The following is a 17,112-nucleotide window of genomic DNA, read 5'->3' as shown; positions in this document are numbered from 1 at the left end:
GAGGGTTGTTGATACTGATTTTCTATTTAGGGCTAAGCACCTACAATCACTTGTTCTTAGCACTTTGATCAGCTATGTATCACTCTATGAATCACTGATCACTGTAAAAGAAAGCTTCTCTACCAAGATTGAAGGAAGCCCATATCTATAGATATAAACACATTTAGAAGGTTCTTTGACAACATGATTATTTAGCAAAACAACAATAGTAGATTCTCACCTAAGACCTTTGATATCCCCACCCATGGACTTTTGACCAGGTTTACAGTGCCAGAAATGAAATTTCCTCTTGTGGAGAAGGCCTCAAATCCAATCAGAAAGTGGTTGGTTCCTCCATAACAGTTATGCCCTATTAAGCATTTAGAAATATCTTGCCTTGCAGGATGGTATAGTATGCAGGGGCCAGAACTAGGTAAGAATCACTTATTTATTTTTCTTCTGGCTGCTTTAATAACTCTTTCTAGCACCATGAACTCTGGTTAGCAGAGAGGAAATTTCTCAGTTGGTTTGAGATTGATTCTTTTCTGTACTACAAGTGAAGTGTATGGTGCCTTCAGAAGTAGAGTCTTGCCATCTGGTTATGAAAGGCAATGAAGAACAATGTTAGCATCTTCTGTTATTTTGGTTGCTTCTGAGGCTTCCCTGACCAAGAACTTGTAAGGAGATACCCTCTACCCGGTACTGAGATTTTTGTTTGATAACCCATGTCTTCTGGAAACCACACCGTCTTCCCATATATGGTATCTCTGTTCACACTCATTTTTTAAAAAGAAATTATAATTTTGTAATTAGTTTTCAAACTAGTGGACTTCAATAAAGGTTTTTCACAATCCTAGGTTTTAGATGTATGAAAACACACCCCCTACTCCTTCATCTTCTCCATCCCTTAAACCTTTAACTCTCAGCATTCCCCACTCTTCTATCATATTACATGTATTATCTATCATCTCTAATTGTAATTGTTTATCACTCTTTTATCTGAAGTGACATTCTTTATCTCTTCTGTTAGTTTTGGTTTGAAGTCTTCTTTTTTTAGATATAGAATCATGAATCATGGTGGATACTTGTTTTTTGGTTCCATATGCTTGAAATACATTTCCCAGAGATTTACCTTAAGGTTCTGCTTTTCTTTGATGGTGAACTGTATTTTATTTATTATTATTATTATTATTATTATTATTACTATTATTATTATTAATGCTTTGTTCATAGCTGAGGCTTGTTACTAGCTACCTATTACACTTAAATTAACCCATAATTCTTATCTATGTTTAACCACATGGCTTGGTACCTTTTCTTAATACAACATTCTCGTCTTGCTTCTCTGCATTTGTCAACAACTCTCTGACTCTGCCTTTCTCCTCCCAGAATTCTCCTAGTCTGGTCCTTGTGCTCAATCTCTCTCTGCCCAGCTATCAGCCAACTAGCTTTTTATTAGCAAATGAGAGTAATACATATTCACAGTGTAGAAAAGGATTGTTCCACAGCAAATACCTTCAGTTTTAATTTTTCAAAATGTACAACAATGTTACTCAATTAAATATTTGCATTTTTACCAAGGTTAAGATGCATTAATCTAATAAACTGTAAGATTTTTTCCTCTGTCTTAGGCATATTGAATATAAATCTTTTAAGAATTTTTTTCATTCATTTTACATGCCAACCACAGATTCCCCCTCACATCACTCCTCCTGCTCCCCCACCAGCCTTCCCAGGCCCGCCCACCCATCCCCTCCTCCAAAAGGGTAAGGCCTCCTATGGGGAGTCAATAAAGCCTAATATATTCAATTGAGGCAGGACCAAGTCCCTCCCCCATGCATCAAGGCTGAGCAAGGTGTCCCACCATAAGTAATGGGCTCCAAAAAGCCAGCTCATGCACCAGGGGTACATCAGGATAGATCCAGATTCCACTGCCAGGGGCCCCTCAAACAGACCAAGCTATACAACATTCTCCTGTGTGCAGAGAGCCTAGTCCAGTCCCGTGCAGGTTCCACAGCTGTTGTCTAAAGTTCATAAGTTCCCACGAGATTGCTTCAGTTGTCTCTGTAGATTTCCCCATCATGATCTTGACCCCCTTTGCTCATAGAATCCCTCTTCCCTCTCTTCAACTGGACTCCCAGAGCTCAGCCTGGTGCTTGGCTGTGGATCTCTGCATCTATTTCCATAAGTTACTGGATGAAGGCTCTATGATGACAGTTAGGTTATTCACCAATCTAATTACTAGAGTAGGCCAGCTCAGGCATCCTCTCTGCTATTGCTAGTAGTATAAGCTGGATCATCCTTGCAAATTCCTGGGAATTTCTCTAGTGCCAGGTTTCTTTCTTTCTTTCTTTCTTTCTTTCTTTCTTTCTTTCTTTCTTTCTTTCTCTCTTCCTTTCTTCTCTCCTTCCTTTCTTTTTCTTTCTCCTACCCTTCTTTCTCTCCTATCTAGTGTTGAATAAAAGGTAGGGTGGATAAAGGATGAAAAGATAAAAAGGGGGAATATAGCAATTATAGGATAAAAGGATAGATTACTGAATCTACTTTTAAACTAAAAAAAACTACTACTCTAAAATATTTTACATTGGTATGATTTTTTTGTATATTGATACAAATTTAAGTTTTTTAAAAATGTTTCTACTCCTTTTTAAGGTATCGTACCTTTACAGCTCATTTAAAAAATAAAGTTCTAACCTTTAAGGTTATTATTACAAACTATTTAGGATAATTAAGAAATACAGGTTAGTGAAAAACCAAACAACAACAACAACAAAAAACAACAAACAAAACAAAAAAAGCCGGGCGGTGGTGGCGCACGCCTTTAATCCCAGCACTCGGGAGACAGAGGCAGGCAGATAGCTGAATTTGAGGCCAGCCTGGGCTACCAAGTGAGTTCCAGGAAAGGCACAATGCTACACAGAGAAACCCTGTCTCAACAAACAAACAAACAAACAAACAAACAAACAAACAAACAAATGAAATACAGGTTAGTAGTCACCTATAAAATCAAACTTACAATCTTGTTAGTATGTTTTCAAGGTTAAACTTGTATTTTAGATAGATGTCTTCAACACTTCAAAGACCTACAAAAGATGGCATTTAAGATGTTTAAGTAACATAAGGCTTTTCATGACAGTGAGGCATGTCTGCTGCTGGCAGCACCAATTTACTTAGAAAAAAAGGATGATGGGCTGCCGTGGGATATTTTTTCTGTATGCTGTGAATATGTGTTGCTCTCATTGGTTGATAAATAAATCTGTTTGGCCAATGGTGAGGCAGAATAAGGTTAGGTGGTACATTCAGAGATGAAGAATGGTGGAGTCAGGCCGAAGTTGTGAGGCACTGCCAGGAGAAGCAAGATGTGAGAGAATAGGTAATGCCACAAAGCCACATGACAAGACATAGTTTAATAGAAATGGGTTGAAGTAAGTTATAAGAGCTAGTTAATAATAAGCCTGAGCCATAGGCCATACAGTTTGTAATTAATATAAGCCTCTGTGTGTTTATTTTGGACCAAGTGGCTTCAGGACCTGATAGGATGCAAGAAAACTTTTAGCTACAATGGGCATTGAAGAACCTCTGTATGGAGTTTCCTTTCAATGTGGCAAAATTAACCACTGGGCAAAGAAACTTCCTTCGCCTCAAATGCTTGACAGTATGCTGTCCAAATTGGACAAGCAGGATACACAGGAAGGCAACTGATGAACTTTGCCAAGACAAGGTAAGACAATCCTTCAAAATTACTGCTTCACAGAGAAGTCTGTCAGATATTCTAGGCCTGTAGGTTGAAGATAGATGCTCCAACATTACAGAGGAACCTAGGGTGACTGTCCAGGTAGACATCTGTGTCCATCATTTCTATAGTTTTGGAAGTTGCTCTGTACTTCTTGTTTACTCAGGTAATATTAGATCCTTCTCAGGCCTTTGATAGGGTTGAAGACTAGATAGTTATAGTTACAGTTTTCCTTGTTACCAAATTAAAAAAAATAACAACTCACAAAAGAGGAGTAAAGTGCATAAGGTTGAAAGACATAAAGCCTTAAGTTGTTTATGTAAAAAGAAGTTTTAAGTTCTAAAAAAATATTTTCAGGATGGTAATACAAGTTATGATAGAAAGTGTTTTAGTGTTTAGTATAAAACTTTAGACTCACTAAGATAGGATAGATAATACAGTATTTTCTCTGAATTTGCCAAATACATATGGGCTGGGACTTTGTGAATGTAATTCTTACCTGATAATTTTTCTTATTTGATATAGTTTTACTATGTACAGTTAAAACCCTTCCTTTTTATTTAGACAAAAAGGGGAGCATGTGGGATATCTGTATACTGTGTGAAGATGTATTGCTGTGATTGGTGTAATAAAGAGCCAAATGGCCAATAGCTAGGCAGGAGAAGACAGGCAGAATTTCTGGGGAGAGAAAGAAAGAGGAGGAGGAATATAGGCACTTGATTTTTGCCAGCAGACTCAAAGCAAGTCGGATGTGCCATATTGAGGAAAGGCAAATGCCATGTAGCAAAATGTAGGTTAGTAAAAGCAGGTTAATTTGAGTTATAAGAGCTTAAGCTAAAGACCAAGCTTTCATAATTAATAATTAGTCTCTGTGCCATTATTTGCAGGCTGGCAGTCCTGATGAGAAACTACTACTACAATTTCCCGGCCTTCTGATTTGTTGTTTGGGTTAATTTCTCTAATTTTGATAAAATACAACACATTTTCTTTTGAGATATGTTATGATGGGCAGAAGCTTCCAAGTATACAGAATGTTACAACATGGGTGAAGGCAGCTTTTAGACAGAATTCCAGTACAGTGCTGACACCAGAGTTAGCATACCTTGCTTGTGGGTCTCAGGCTCCTCAGTGTGAAACAGATATTGGACACTTGGACAAGAAGAATGATTAACACCTGAAGGTGAGTATGTGGCCTCTCATTCCTTTCCACTGGCTAGTATCATGTAGATGGGGACATTCAGGTCTGTATCATGAAATAGCTAAAGAGTGGTGGCCCCAATCTCAGTCTTGAAGGCAGAAACAGAACCACTGAGGTTAGGAGATATGGCCAAAATTATTTTTCCAAGCAGGTGGGAGAAGGAAAGCTGTCAAAACTCTGGAAATTTGAGTCCCAGCTCTGCCACATCAACATTGAGAAAACTAGTAAAACATCTCTGATCCTGTTTCCTTCCCTGTAGTTGGGAAAATATTGATGCTACATTAAATAGCTTTCAGGAAGATTAAGTAAGATACATTAGCAAGATAACTTACCAGCTTTTGTTATTTTATCAATCATAGTATTTGCTGACCCCTTAATAAGCACTTTATGTATGGCTAATTTAATTTTCAGACCAATCTTGATTGGAATAAAATATTTATTTTCATTAAGAAGATCAGCAGGTCTGTTTGCTACATTAATGCCTTTCATCTCACAACAGGCTGCCCTAGAAAATCATAAAAATGGAAGGAGGGTCCTGTAACTAGGGAAAGGCAATTCTTCATCATGATGAGAAATTCCTGTTAACTGAGACTGGGCCACTGAAGGAGGCCTTGCTAAGGCCCATGCCATCTTCTATTAATTTCATCATTAGGACCCTCAGCTTCTAAGGCCCTGGAAATCATCGTATTGGTGGCATCTTTGCATTGGGCCCTCCTGACTCAGGTCAGTCCTTCCACTGCCATTCCATTATGAGATCCCTCCACACAGCCCAGAATCCTCTGCTAACAGGGCCCTGAGGGAAAGGCATTGTATTCATGAGGACTCATTACTGGGCATGTAAGTTTCAAGAAAGCCCCCTTTTCTTGTGCCCCTTTCTTAGGACTTGGGACTTGGTTTCTCTCTGCTCAGAGTTCACACTAGGGTCAGAGACAGCATAAAACAAAGCATGTTGGCACCACCATTAGCTCCACAGTGAATGGAAACAAAGGAATAAACTAGATTAACCGTCCTCATGTGAAAATGGGGATTGGTAAGCCCCTGTAGAGGGGTAGAGTACAGAATTGAGTGTGAAACCTTTTAAAAAGAGTTAAAAGTCTCAAAACATCATTATTGGGTTCATTAAAGACCAGGGATACTTTTTGGATTGCAGTTCCCCAAACTCCTCCTTCCTGGGAGGGCTAATTTCTGCGGTCTCTGGAGAGAGACTCCTCGGTGGCTGGAGCCCCATGGCAGGATGATCTCATTTCTCTTTCACTCCTTTTCTTACATGGCCTCGCCTTGCTCTCTGGGACTAGGGCCTGCACGGTGCCTCCCTCTCTCCTTTCTCTTCCAGAGAAGCCTTGCTCACCAACAGTACATGCAACAGGTGAGTAAGTATTCCTAGGAGCTACATTATGCTCCTTGAGAAGTCAGTTGAGCTGCTATCAAATGAGGAAGACTTCTTATTTCAGAGAATTCAGTAGGGAAAGTCTTGTTCAGATAATACATCATATGAAAGAAAGAGCTGGGGTCACCTAGGCCAGGGCCCTTCTGCCATCTGGGCAAATTCCCTGGGTGAAATCTGCTTATTATTTCTGATGGGGGATAGGAAAATTCAGAGAATCCAGCCTTTCTGCCTGAACCTGTCCCTCAAGGAGCCTTTTTGACTTCATCAGAGGACCTGACTGAGACTTTATCATCAGACCCATAGAGTTTGGCTGGAACATCAGCAAGTCATTGAGGTACGATTAAGAAAGCCTGCATCTCAGACTAGATGCATGAAAATAGCAGGGGGTCTTTTCTGCTAAGGTCACCTTGGTAACCTTGTGTGAGACAGACTTCTTGGATGTACAGACCTAGCTCATCCTAGACTCTTGGAAATGACAAGTAAGTTCCAGGTTGCTGGGCTTCTCTTTGAGGCCAACTCTTCTTGTTGTTTATTCACAGGGTCTTGCCCTGCTAATTGCCAAAACCTTGGGGCTGTTTGGGGAAAAAATCATGCCGGATAAGTCAGATGTTTAGTTCTTCCCAACGAGTCCTTAGAAACATCCCATATGAACAAAGGGATTAAAACTACAGCAGTGTACCTGTGCCTTTCACTCAGGTTTGTACTTCACATCAGTTTCTCATATTACAAAGCTTCTGGTTCATCCAAGAAACCCTTCTGGCCCCTGCAGTCCAGTCCAATGGCCCCTCACTGAAATCATGTTGGTCTCGTGGCTTTAGTTTTGAAGTTCATTCTGCATTTGTTTTGGAAATACTGAAAACCCACAGCATATAAGCTGCGATGACAGGCATTGAGAATGTGCAGATAAACCAGATGAAACTCTTTCACAAGCCACAGTGGAGTGCAGCTGTGCCCTACAGAGAAGTGGTCATACAAGAGGGTAGCAGAAACTAGGGAAGGGTACAGTCGGAGTACCATAGGACATTAGTGGAAAGCAGTTTGAGCTAGGGGAAACCAGGATGACCCCCATTGTAGAGGTGTATTTTCATCCAGGCAAAGAAGTTAAGAGATAAGAAATAAAGAAATCATTCTAGGCAAATCAACCTGAGAACGCTGGGAGAAAGGAAATTGAAGAGCACAGAACCTTTACAACTTTAGTTAACCTGCATTGGAGAGAGCAAGCCAGAGGACTTTATTCTTTACTTGTTTGATATGCCTTGGGGATGCCTTTCCCCATTCATGTGCCAGTGCTTATGACGCTTACTGACTTAGTTCTAGGTCTATGTGTAGGACCCACAGGATGACACAATGAATGTGACCGTTGACTTAAGGGGGTTTTAGACAATGTAAGGGTTACCAAATTGAATGTCCCCCACCAAACTCACATACAGAGCAGATAGTCACTATATTGTGAACACTTCATTTGGAATTTTGATCGACACTCTGCCAACTATCCCTGTGTGCCCATATTTGCTGCTGCTCTGCCTAAGTTGCATATAGAAAATTAACTGTGTAGATAGGGATGTTTAGAGGGTCAACTGCTGGCTGGGAGAGGAGAGGTAGGTAGACTGCTGGATCAGCAGGGTAGAATCAGACCTGCTCCAGAGAGAACTGTACAAGGAATTGGGATGTCTGTAGGGAAAAGATCTAATGTATGAGCAGGCATCATACTAACAGCCAACATTATCTTCAGAAAGGAAATGGGACATTTTTAGCTGTATGCCATTAAGATTGCTTTCTGTGGGCCAGCACAATGGCTTAGCAGGCAAAGGCACTTGCTGCCATGCTCAACGGCCTGAGTTCAATCCCCAGAATTAATTCTTTTAATTTATTATGTATGTACACATAAATGCATACAACTACAAATAAATAAATATCTTTTTATTTAAGTGGCTAGTTTTTAAAAACATTGCCCTCTGTCATTTGTAATGTGATGAAGTGCAATTATGCATCAGGAAAGCTTCTTTGTTGATTTAGTTCCATGACCACTATACATCATTATCACTGCCTGTGGGGACAGCCTTCTGAAGTACAGGGCTCAAAAGGAATCCACAGAGTTGGCATGTACTATGACTTTTTTATCTGAGGGGGTTAAGGGAAAAGACACTCACACACTCTCTTGATGGTTTCCTTCAGACCTTTTCTTTATTCTTCTTTTGCATTCTCTATTCTTTATTTTCCTGATGATTTCCTTCTCTCATTCTTGATGTTTTCTTTCCAACTCTATCTTTATTCTTGATGTTTTCCTTCTAACTCATTTTAACTTTATTATTTCCCTTACAAAAAAATCTTTCAGGCAATATAAAAATTACAATGTGGTTACATTCTGTTTTTCAAGTGAATGATTACAATGAACACAAGTAAAAAACAGCATGTTTTCCATATCCCTTATATGATTAAATATTTTATGTATTACAGGTGAAAAACAAATTATCCCAAGACCTCATGTACATGCATATCCAAGCAACTTGTTATAGATTAACAGAGTGTAAGCAAGCAAAGTATTTTCCTTAGCCAGTTCTTTTACTGGAAGGCTGCATTTTGCAGTTACAAAGAAAGGACCAATCACTTTATTACTTATCTTAAAAGGCAATCTTATAAGGAATTTTAAAGGAATCACAAACCTAAACTTTTACATTTGAAAAAGAATCAGTCAGCTCTACTTTAAATCTTGAGGGTGCATATCCACTCATCAATAGTTTTTTTATATCAGGAGATTGAGGGCAGAGATGGGTACAAGAAATTAATCATCACCTTTGGTCATCAACCAATCCTAACAAGAAAGGCATGCCAGCTAATGATAATTGGGCTGCTTTGTTCTTGTTCCCTGACCTTAATGAGTTTCTTATTCAACTATTCTAGTGCCTTTCTAAAACTTTAGATTATCTTCTTGGGTTTTTCACTTCAAAGCTATTTAACAAAAACATCTTAGTCTAACTTTAAGTTATTTTCAAAGCATTGTTTCAGCTATAATACACTCTGAAACCTGTGAACACATCTCCCAACATTAAGGTTAAAGAATTTAAGCTAGCTGGATTACTGGGACTCCATTGTTTTTCTTAATCATTAACCTAAGCCACAGTCTATATGGCTCAATAGAAACACATGTGTTCTAGCTGTGTGACACTTCCTTGTTTTATTCTTTATCATCAAAACTCAATTTAAACTAACATTACTATTATCAGTTAGACAGTACAGCTTAGGAATAAATCATCTTCATAATAATCCACAGGTAAAAATGTCCAGTAGAACTAGATATTTCCATGAGACAGCACACTACAGGCAGTGGGGGTCTCCCCACACCCATTCACTCCACACCAGCTACCAGAGAAAGATGGCAGCAGCAAACGTGAAGGCACAGCGGAAGCAAAAGGCACTCAGGTCTGTGGTCTCAGAGCATTGCCTATCTGAGATTCACCCATCAGGGATTCACCTCTTGTTGGGCTGACACCTTGAAGTCCACTGCCATCTTCTGTTCCTCTGACACGGCTGGCACATCGTGGTTCAACAACTTTCACAACAGCTTTGACAGTGGTAGGATATGGACTAGAACAAAAGGAGTTTGACCCGATGCTGGCTGGTGTCCCTCCTGAATGCATGAGGCAACTCACATTTCATTGCCTTCCATCCCCAACACCCTCCAGAAGAAAATTCCCAAAGTGTCAGGTTAGTTTTCTAACAGTAATTCTGCTTCCGTTGCATGGGTAGCTGGACATTTTATGCTTTCTAAACCCTTTTAGTCACGATGTGACTGACACGGGCTGATGTGGAGGGAGTCTGTCTCACAACCTTGTTGGTTGTGTGTCTTCCTTTGAGAACTGCCTATTCAGACTGTGTCCAGGTTTCGTTCTGTTTGGTGTAGTTTTCAGTTAGCTCCACCATTGTCAGTTCTGAAACGACACTTTTAATTGGCTTATTTTTGTGAATCAGCTGATAGACCTTAACCTAAAATCTGTATACCTCCTAATAGAAACGAAGTAGAAAACAAGATGACTTGGGTGTTTGCTGTTGAGTTGTCTGATTTCCCTGTATATTCCATTTCTTTTGCTATGTTGAGGCTTCTGATTTTGACCTAATACTACTTCTCTATTGTTCCTTTGTTGCTTGTGTTTAGGGGGCCTCATCCAAAACTGCCTTGCCAATATGGCTGTCTTGAAGTGTCTCCCCTGTTGTCCTCTAGCAGTTTCCCATCTTTTCTTTGGGTCTTTGGTACATTTTTTTTTAGCTCATTTCCATATATGGTAATGAATCTTGTTTCATTATTCTGCATGTGTTTAATGCCTAGACTTAAGACGCTCCTCTTGGTACCTGGCTAGAAGAACCTATCTTTAGTGGTCGGACCAGACAGACATATTGCTGTGTTCCTCTTACAAATCTTTCCTCTGATGGCCTCATGGCCATTTGGAGGTTAGCAACCATATAAAAGTACAACTAGAAAGAATAATTTTTAAGCTAGAAAACCAGACATTTTATAACTATGGGGATTGGCAGATGGCTCAGTCAGTATAGTGCTTGCTACATACACATGGGGACCTGAGTTTGATTTCCAGCATTCACGTAAAACCCCTCAGGCATGGTGACAAGACCTTGTCAAAGAACAAACTTTAATAATAATAATAATAATAATAATAATAATAACAATAAGCAATAAGACAGAAATTTGAAGTGAGTATATCAAAGTGAATTTTAATAAAGACACAGATGATTTAAAATTAAATTTGCATGGCTATGGCTCCTGGCAGGCAGAATCCCCCTCAATGTGGGCCACACATCCAAGGGTATATGGGTAGTGTAAACTATACTAGATAGCTATAAAAAAATAAGTGGAGGACACAACGGCTGGGTAAGGAAGAGGGACAGATCTGGGAGGAGCGGGAGTAGGGTGAAGATAATAAAAATGCATCATATGAAATCCTTAAAGAACTAATAAAATGAGAAAAATAAATTTGCAGTTGCAAAAACAAAAAAATTCTCAAAAACTAAAGTAAAAGAAAGGAATTTGCCTGATAAATAGAAGATAAACATCCTGAAAATACTCATTCGCTCAAGTGTGCACACTATGCAAAGCAGGCCATAGCCTCACACTGGTGAACCCTACACAGATTCATTCTGGTGGGAATTGGTAAGCCAGCAGGTTGTTTCATTATTAGTGGATTTTACAAAATCATGAAATCATGTTAAATGTCATTTTATTATTTCACAGAACATTGAGAAAAATTCTTGTAGGATTCTGAAATGTGTTGAATCTGCTGAGGAATAACATCTGAACCCTGTGACCTAGCAGAGAGAAAGGGCAGTCACTCTGCCACTAGGGAACCTCTTTGAGCCTGAGGAATGTGTGTGTGTGTGTGTGTGTGTGTGTGTGTGTGTGTGTGTGTGTGTGTGTGTTTGTGTGTGTGTGTATGTATGTATGTACAAATATATGACATATTAATATATAATACATGGTGGTCATAACACTAATATGACTCATTAAAGCTCACTTGGGATTAAAAGAAAACTATGGGGAAATAAATCTGAAAGCTTGTGTGTTCCTATGTGTTGATGGCCCTGAGAGACACTTTGTACTAGTCATTTTTCTAGGTGTCTGTGCATGTGCTTCAGTCAAAAATTTATCTGTTGCATACTCTTTCTTAATTCACATCAAATTGTGGCATCTGTTACAAAGTGAGACTTTTAGATTTCATAGTTGATTATTGTTGTTTTATAAAAATTTTTCATTTGTATATACCACTCTCCCTTTCTCTCCTGCTCCCTCTCCCTTTGTCTTTCCTCTCACGTTGTTGCCGGTGCCGGCCTTTAACTTGAATCAACCTCCTTTATGTATCATCATGACTGACTTCAATCACTTTTTCCTACTTTGCCAATTTTCTCTTAATTCTATGTTTTGCAATGTTTTTGTCTTTCTTTTGAGTTTTACTGTTAGAGATTTCTGCTTTGTTTTATTTGCATGTATATACCACACCTTCTCTATCCATTGACTACCTCTCATGGTGTGGGGAGAAATTAAAGTAATGGTACCAACAAGCAACTTACAGGCAAGATTTTGAGGTCAAAGAACAGAACTGGAGGTTTGGCCAGTCTTAGGGATTTTATTGCTGTGAAGAGACACCATGACCACGACAACTCTTGTAAAGGAAAACATCTAATTGAGGTGTCAGCTTACAGTTTCACAGGTTTAGTCCATTATCATCATGGCAGGGAGCATGACATTGTGCAGGCAGATATGGTGCTGGCTACATCTTGATCAGAAGGCAACAGGAAGTAGACTATGACACCGAGCAAAGCTTAAACAAAAGATACCTCAAAGCCCGCCCCAACACTGACACACTTCCTTCAACAAGGCCACACCTATTTCAACAAGGCCACACTTCCAAATAGTGCTATTCCCTATGAGTTCATGGGGGTCAATTACATTCAAACTACCACAAAAGCCCTGGGATACACAGAAGTTTATCCTCAGGCTTAGCATATGAAACAGTGTATTTTTATTGACTAGTTACAGTAAAGATGGATTGTTTCTACTCTGGAATGTCTTGTAACAGGAATTCATGGAGTCCAAATTTGAGATCAATGGAACGGCAGTTACTGAGTTCATTCTTCTGGGCTTGGTAGAGACAGCAGGGCTGCAGCCAGTCATCTTTGTGATCTTCTTCTTTGCCTACCTGCTCACAGTTGGGGGCAACCTAAGCATCCTGGCAGCTGTCTTGGTGGAACCCAAACTCCACACCCCCATGTACTTCTTCCTAGGGAATCTGTCCATGCTGGATGTGGGGTGCATCAGTGTCACTGTCCCATCAATGTTGGGTCGTCTCTTGTCCCACAAGCGTACAATTCCATATGGAGCCTGCCTCACACAGCTCTTCTTCTTCCATCAGCTGGCTGGGGTTGACTGCTTCCTCTTGACAGCCATGGCTTATGACCGGTTCCTGGCCATCTGCCGACCCCTCACCTACAGCACCCGCATGAACCACACAGTCCAGAGGATCTTGGTGGCTACATCCTGGGCTTGTGCCTTCAGCAATGCACTGACCCACACTGTGGCCATATCCACACTCGACTTCTGTGGCCCCAATGTGATCAATCACTTCTACTGTGACCTGCCCCAGCTCTTCCAGCTGTCCTGCTCCAGCACCCAGCTCAATGAGCTGCTGCTCTTTGGTCTGGGTGTCCTCATGGCTGGTGCACCTGTGATTCTCATTGTCACCTCTTACATCCATGTGGCAGCTGCAGTTTTGAGAATCCGATCTTCTGAGGGCAGGAAGAAAGCTTTCTCTACATGTGGCTCCCATCTCACCGTGGTGGGCATCTTCTATGGGACAGGTGTCTTCAGCTACATGAGGCTGGGTTCAGTGGAGGCTTCAGACAAGGACAAGGGCATTGGCATCCTCAACACTGTCATCAGTCCCATGTTGAACCCGCTCATCTACAGCCTTCGGAATCCTGATGTACAGGGTGCCCTGAAGAGGGTGCTGACAGGGAAGCGAGACATGGCATGAGGGTGCTCAGGAGGTCAGAACACACAGTGCAAACTGGGCATGGTTGTGTACACTTGAGAGTGGAAGCAGGAGGATAAGAAATTCATTTTCACCTTTGACAGCAACTTTGAGGCCAACCTATGCTACATGAGGTCCTGTCTCAAGAAAACAAACAATTCATCAATATTAAGATTTTCCCTTAGAGATTTGTTTTATTATTCTGCAAGTCTTCTATACATTGTGATAAACACAAATCTTGAGCTGAATGAAATAAAAATTGCTATTTATATGTATATTTTTCTCTTACCCTACACAAATTTTACACTGTTTTATTATTCCAATGAAACTGTTCTTCCCAACTGTTTGGTAACAGTGACTGTTATAAATAAAACCCCTCTAATGTTTAATTGTAAATAATTAGAAATTATTGTAATATGAAAAATTGCTATCTTGAGATGCAGTTTTGGAGGTTCATCTCAGTTTGGTGATATTTTTAAATATTTGTTTTCCATGATATGGCTCAAATTGTGATTCGTTTTCAATTCATCTATGTAATCTCTGACCCTTTAATGTGACATATTTGTAGATATGTTACTTAGAAAGTAAACATGCTCCCATGGGTGTGGATGACCCCACTCCTATGTACTTACAGGTAACACTAATTAGACACAGTGGGATATTTCTTTAAAAAGTAAAACATTACATGAAACTGGGAGGCAGATGTTTTGGGGAAGGAATCCAGGGGGAATCCCACAGGGGTGATGGAGATAGACATGATTAAAATAATTGTGTACACATATGAAATTCTCAAACATTAAAAAATATTTTTTTCAAGAGAAAAAATGTAATCACAGTGAAGTGAGTTTGAGGTGGGGTCCTAATTCAGTGAGATTCAGAACCCTCAAGCACCCTCACTCCCTGACATGTGAAGATGCAGTAGGAAGGTGAATGTCTGATAGCCAAGAGAAGAGACTTCATCAGAACCTGGTCAAGACAGCAACTGGATCTTGGACTTGGGTCTGTAGAATTAAAGCAAAATGCATTTCTGTTGCTTAAGGCACCCAGGGCCACCCTTTGACATGACCATCTGGGCTGGGTGATACAATCCATTGGTGCTACTTTGTTGGGATTGTCTTGTTTTGTTCTCTGTCTAGAATTTATATGGACTGTTAACAATTTTCACATTGATTTGCAGAAACTCTGCTCAAATAATTCCAGTTTCCCAATTTGCTGTTTTTCTTTTACTCTTTTTTCATCTCCCACTAACTTCAAGTTTTATATCTTATGTATTTAAATATATCTTCTTATAAGTTCATAAACATTGTGCCATAATTATAATTATAAAATTAGCTCTCAACATTTCCCTGTATCTACAAATACCTATTTCAGATAGGCAAGACAGACCACCCACATCTTATCCACACTCCCCTACACCAAAAGCTCCCTGACCACCCTACACAGACAGGTTTGAGGTCCCCAGACCCTCTGCTCCCACACACACTTCCAGAACCCCATGACCACATGGCCTGGACAAGTAAGGGGTCTCTTGACTTTGCACCTCATATGCATACTTTCCACACTTCAAAAGTACCCCACAAGTTAGGTTAAAGGTCTCTAGCCATCCCACTTCCCATGAATGTTTCTGATGCTTGAAGCCCATTCTGGCCAGGTTAGAAATCTCCATTCCACCTACACATAATTCCATCCCTTCCTACCTTTCCTGGAGGAGACAGAATCAAAGTCTCTGGACCTGTCTCCTCTTGTACACACTTCCACAGTCCTGTAAACATCAGGCGCCAAACAGATAATGAAACAGTTGATCATTTTTCATCTCCTCCACTCTGATTCTTGTCCCACCTTCCTCCGTGAATGGGGGACAAAGACAGAGAACAAACCAGACACATTTTATTGTCAATAAGGGATTAACAATCTTTGTGCAGGACCAGATGGGCCTTAATCAACTAACTCTTTAACCACATCCAGCCAATCAGAGAAGAGCTATCAAAAAGTTATGAACAATTCCTATTGCTGTGGCTGCCTTTGCAGGCCTGGTATAGCCTGGGCCTGCTGGGGGCTCTGGCTGTCAAAAGCTCTTGTGCAGCCTAGTGATTTTTAAAAAAAATTTTGTTTTTAATTTCAAAAAAATTTTTATACGGATATTTGTGTTTCAGTTTTATATATCCGCCATGGGTTCCTCTGTCCTCCCCCCCCCCCCCTGCCCCTGCCTTCCCCCCAGCCCTTCCCCCCATTCCCATCTCCTCTAGGGCAAAGACTTCCCTGGGGATTCAGCTCAACCTGGTAGATTCAGTACAGGCAGGTCCAGTCCCCTCCTTCCAGGCTGAGCAAAGTGTCCCTACATAAGCCCCAGGTTCAAAACAACCAGCTCATGCACTAAGGACAGGTCCCAGTCCCACTGCCTAGGTGTTTCCCAAACAGTTCAAGCTATTCAATTGTCTCACTTATCCAGAAGGCCCGATCCAGTTGGGGACTCCACAGCTTTTGGTTCATAATTCATGTGTTTCCATTAGTTTGGCTATTTGTCCCTGTGCTTTTTCCAATCTTGGTCTCAACAATTCTTGCTCATACAGTCCCTCCTCTTTCTCACCAATTGCACTACTGGAGCTCCATCTGGGGCCTGGCTGAGGGTCTCTGCATCCACTTTCATCAGTTATTGGATGAGAGTTCTAGCACGACAGTTTGGCCATCTGATCACCAGACTAGGTCAGTTTAGGCTTTGTAATTACATCATTACAACTCTTCCCTTTCCTCCATGTAATGCCCTCCATGCTTCCTCCCTCTCAATTTCATAGTTTCTTATTGTTATTGTTACATAATACATAAATGCATAAGTATACGAATACATCCTGCTGTGTCCATTAAGTGTTGCATATATATGATTTTAGTACTGGTGTTCAGTGTACTCACCCTGGCCAAGCATGCTAGATGTTTTGGGATCTATATCTACACAATTTCTGCCTCATGCACACCCTAGATTGTAAAGTTGGGAAAGCATGACAACTTGTGATACCTTGTTCCCAGTAGACATCCCAGTACACACTCACCAAGTGGGAAAGCAGGAGATTCTATGAGTCACTCACATCCTCAATGCTACACACACCCACACATACTCTAGTTCATGAAATTAACTATCATATAAATTCCTAAACATTTACAAACTCCTGCTCTTGAGTCTGGGAGATGCACAAAGTCCTTGTCCCTAGAACATTTCACCAAACAGCATGCAGTCTGGTTTATGAGGTCATAAGCCATGGCCCCCTGAAATCCAGATGAGATCACC

General features: G+C 40.4%; 1 protein-coding gene across 1 annotated transcript; it reads left to right on the top strand.

Moving 5' to 3' along the window:
• The first annotated feature begins 12,810 nt into the window (after window positions 1-12,810).
• Window positions 12,811-13,840, top strand: LOC118590388 (olfactory receptor 3A1-like). The gene has a single exon (XM_036198351.1). The coding sequence runs from the start codon at window positions 12,888-12,890 to the stop codon at window positions 13,833-13,835; it is 948 nt and encodes a 315-aa protein (XP_036054244.1). The 5' UTR covers window positions 12,811-12,887; the 3' UTR covers window positions 13,836-13,840.
• The last annotated feature ends 3,272 nt before the right edge of the window (window positions 13,841-17,112 follow it).

The sequence above is a fragment of the Onychomys torridus genome, chromosome 8, assembly GCF_903995425.1.
Source record: "Onychomys torridus chromosome 8, mOncTor1.1, whole genome shotgun sequence".
NCBI lineage: Eukaryota > Metazoa > Chordata > Mammalia > Rodentia > Cricetidae > Onychomys > Onychomys torridus.
The sequence above is the reverse complement of the archived record's forward strand: the minus strand, read 5'-3'. Positions and strand labels throughout refer to the sequence as shown.

What these genes read in the sequence shown, in the direction of transcription:
- LOC118590388 (XM_036198351.1), top strand. Translation starts at nt 12,888, where the DNA reads ATGGAGTCCAAATTTGAGATCAATGGAACGGCAGTTACTGAGTTCATT.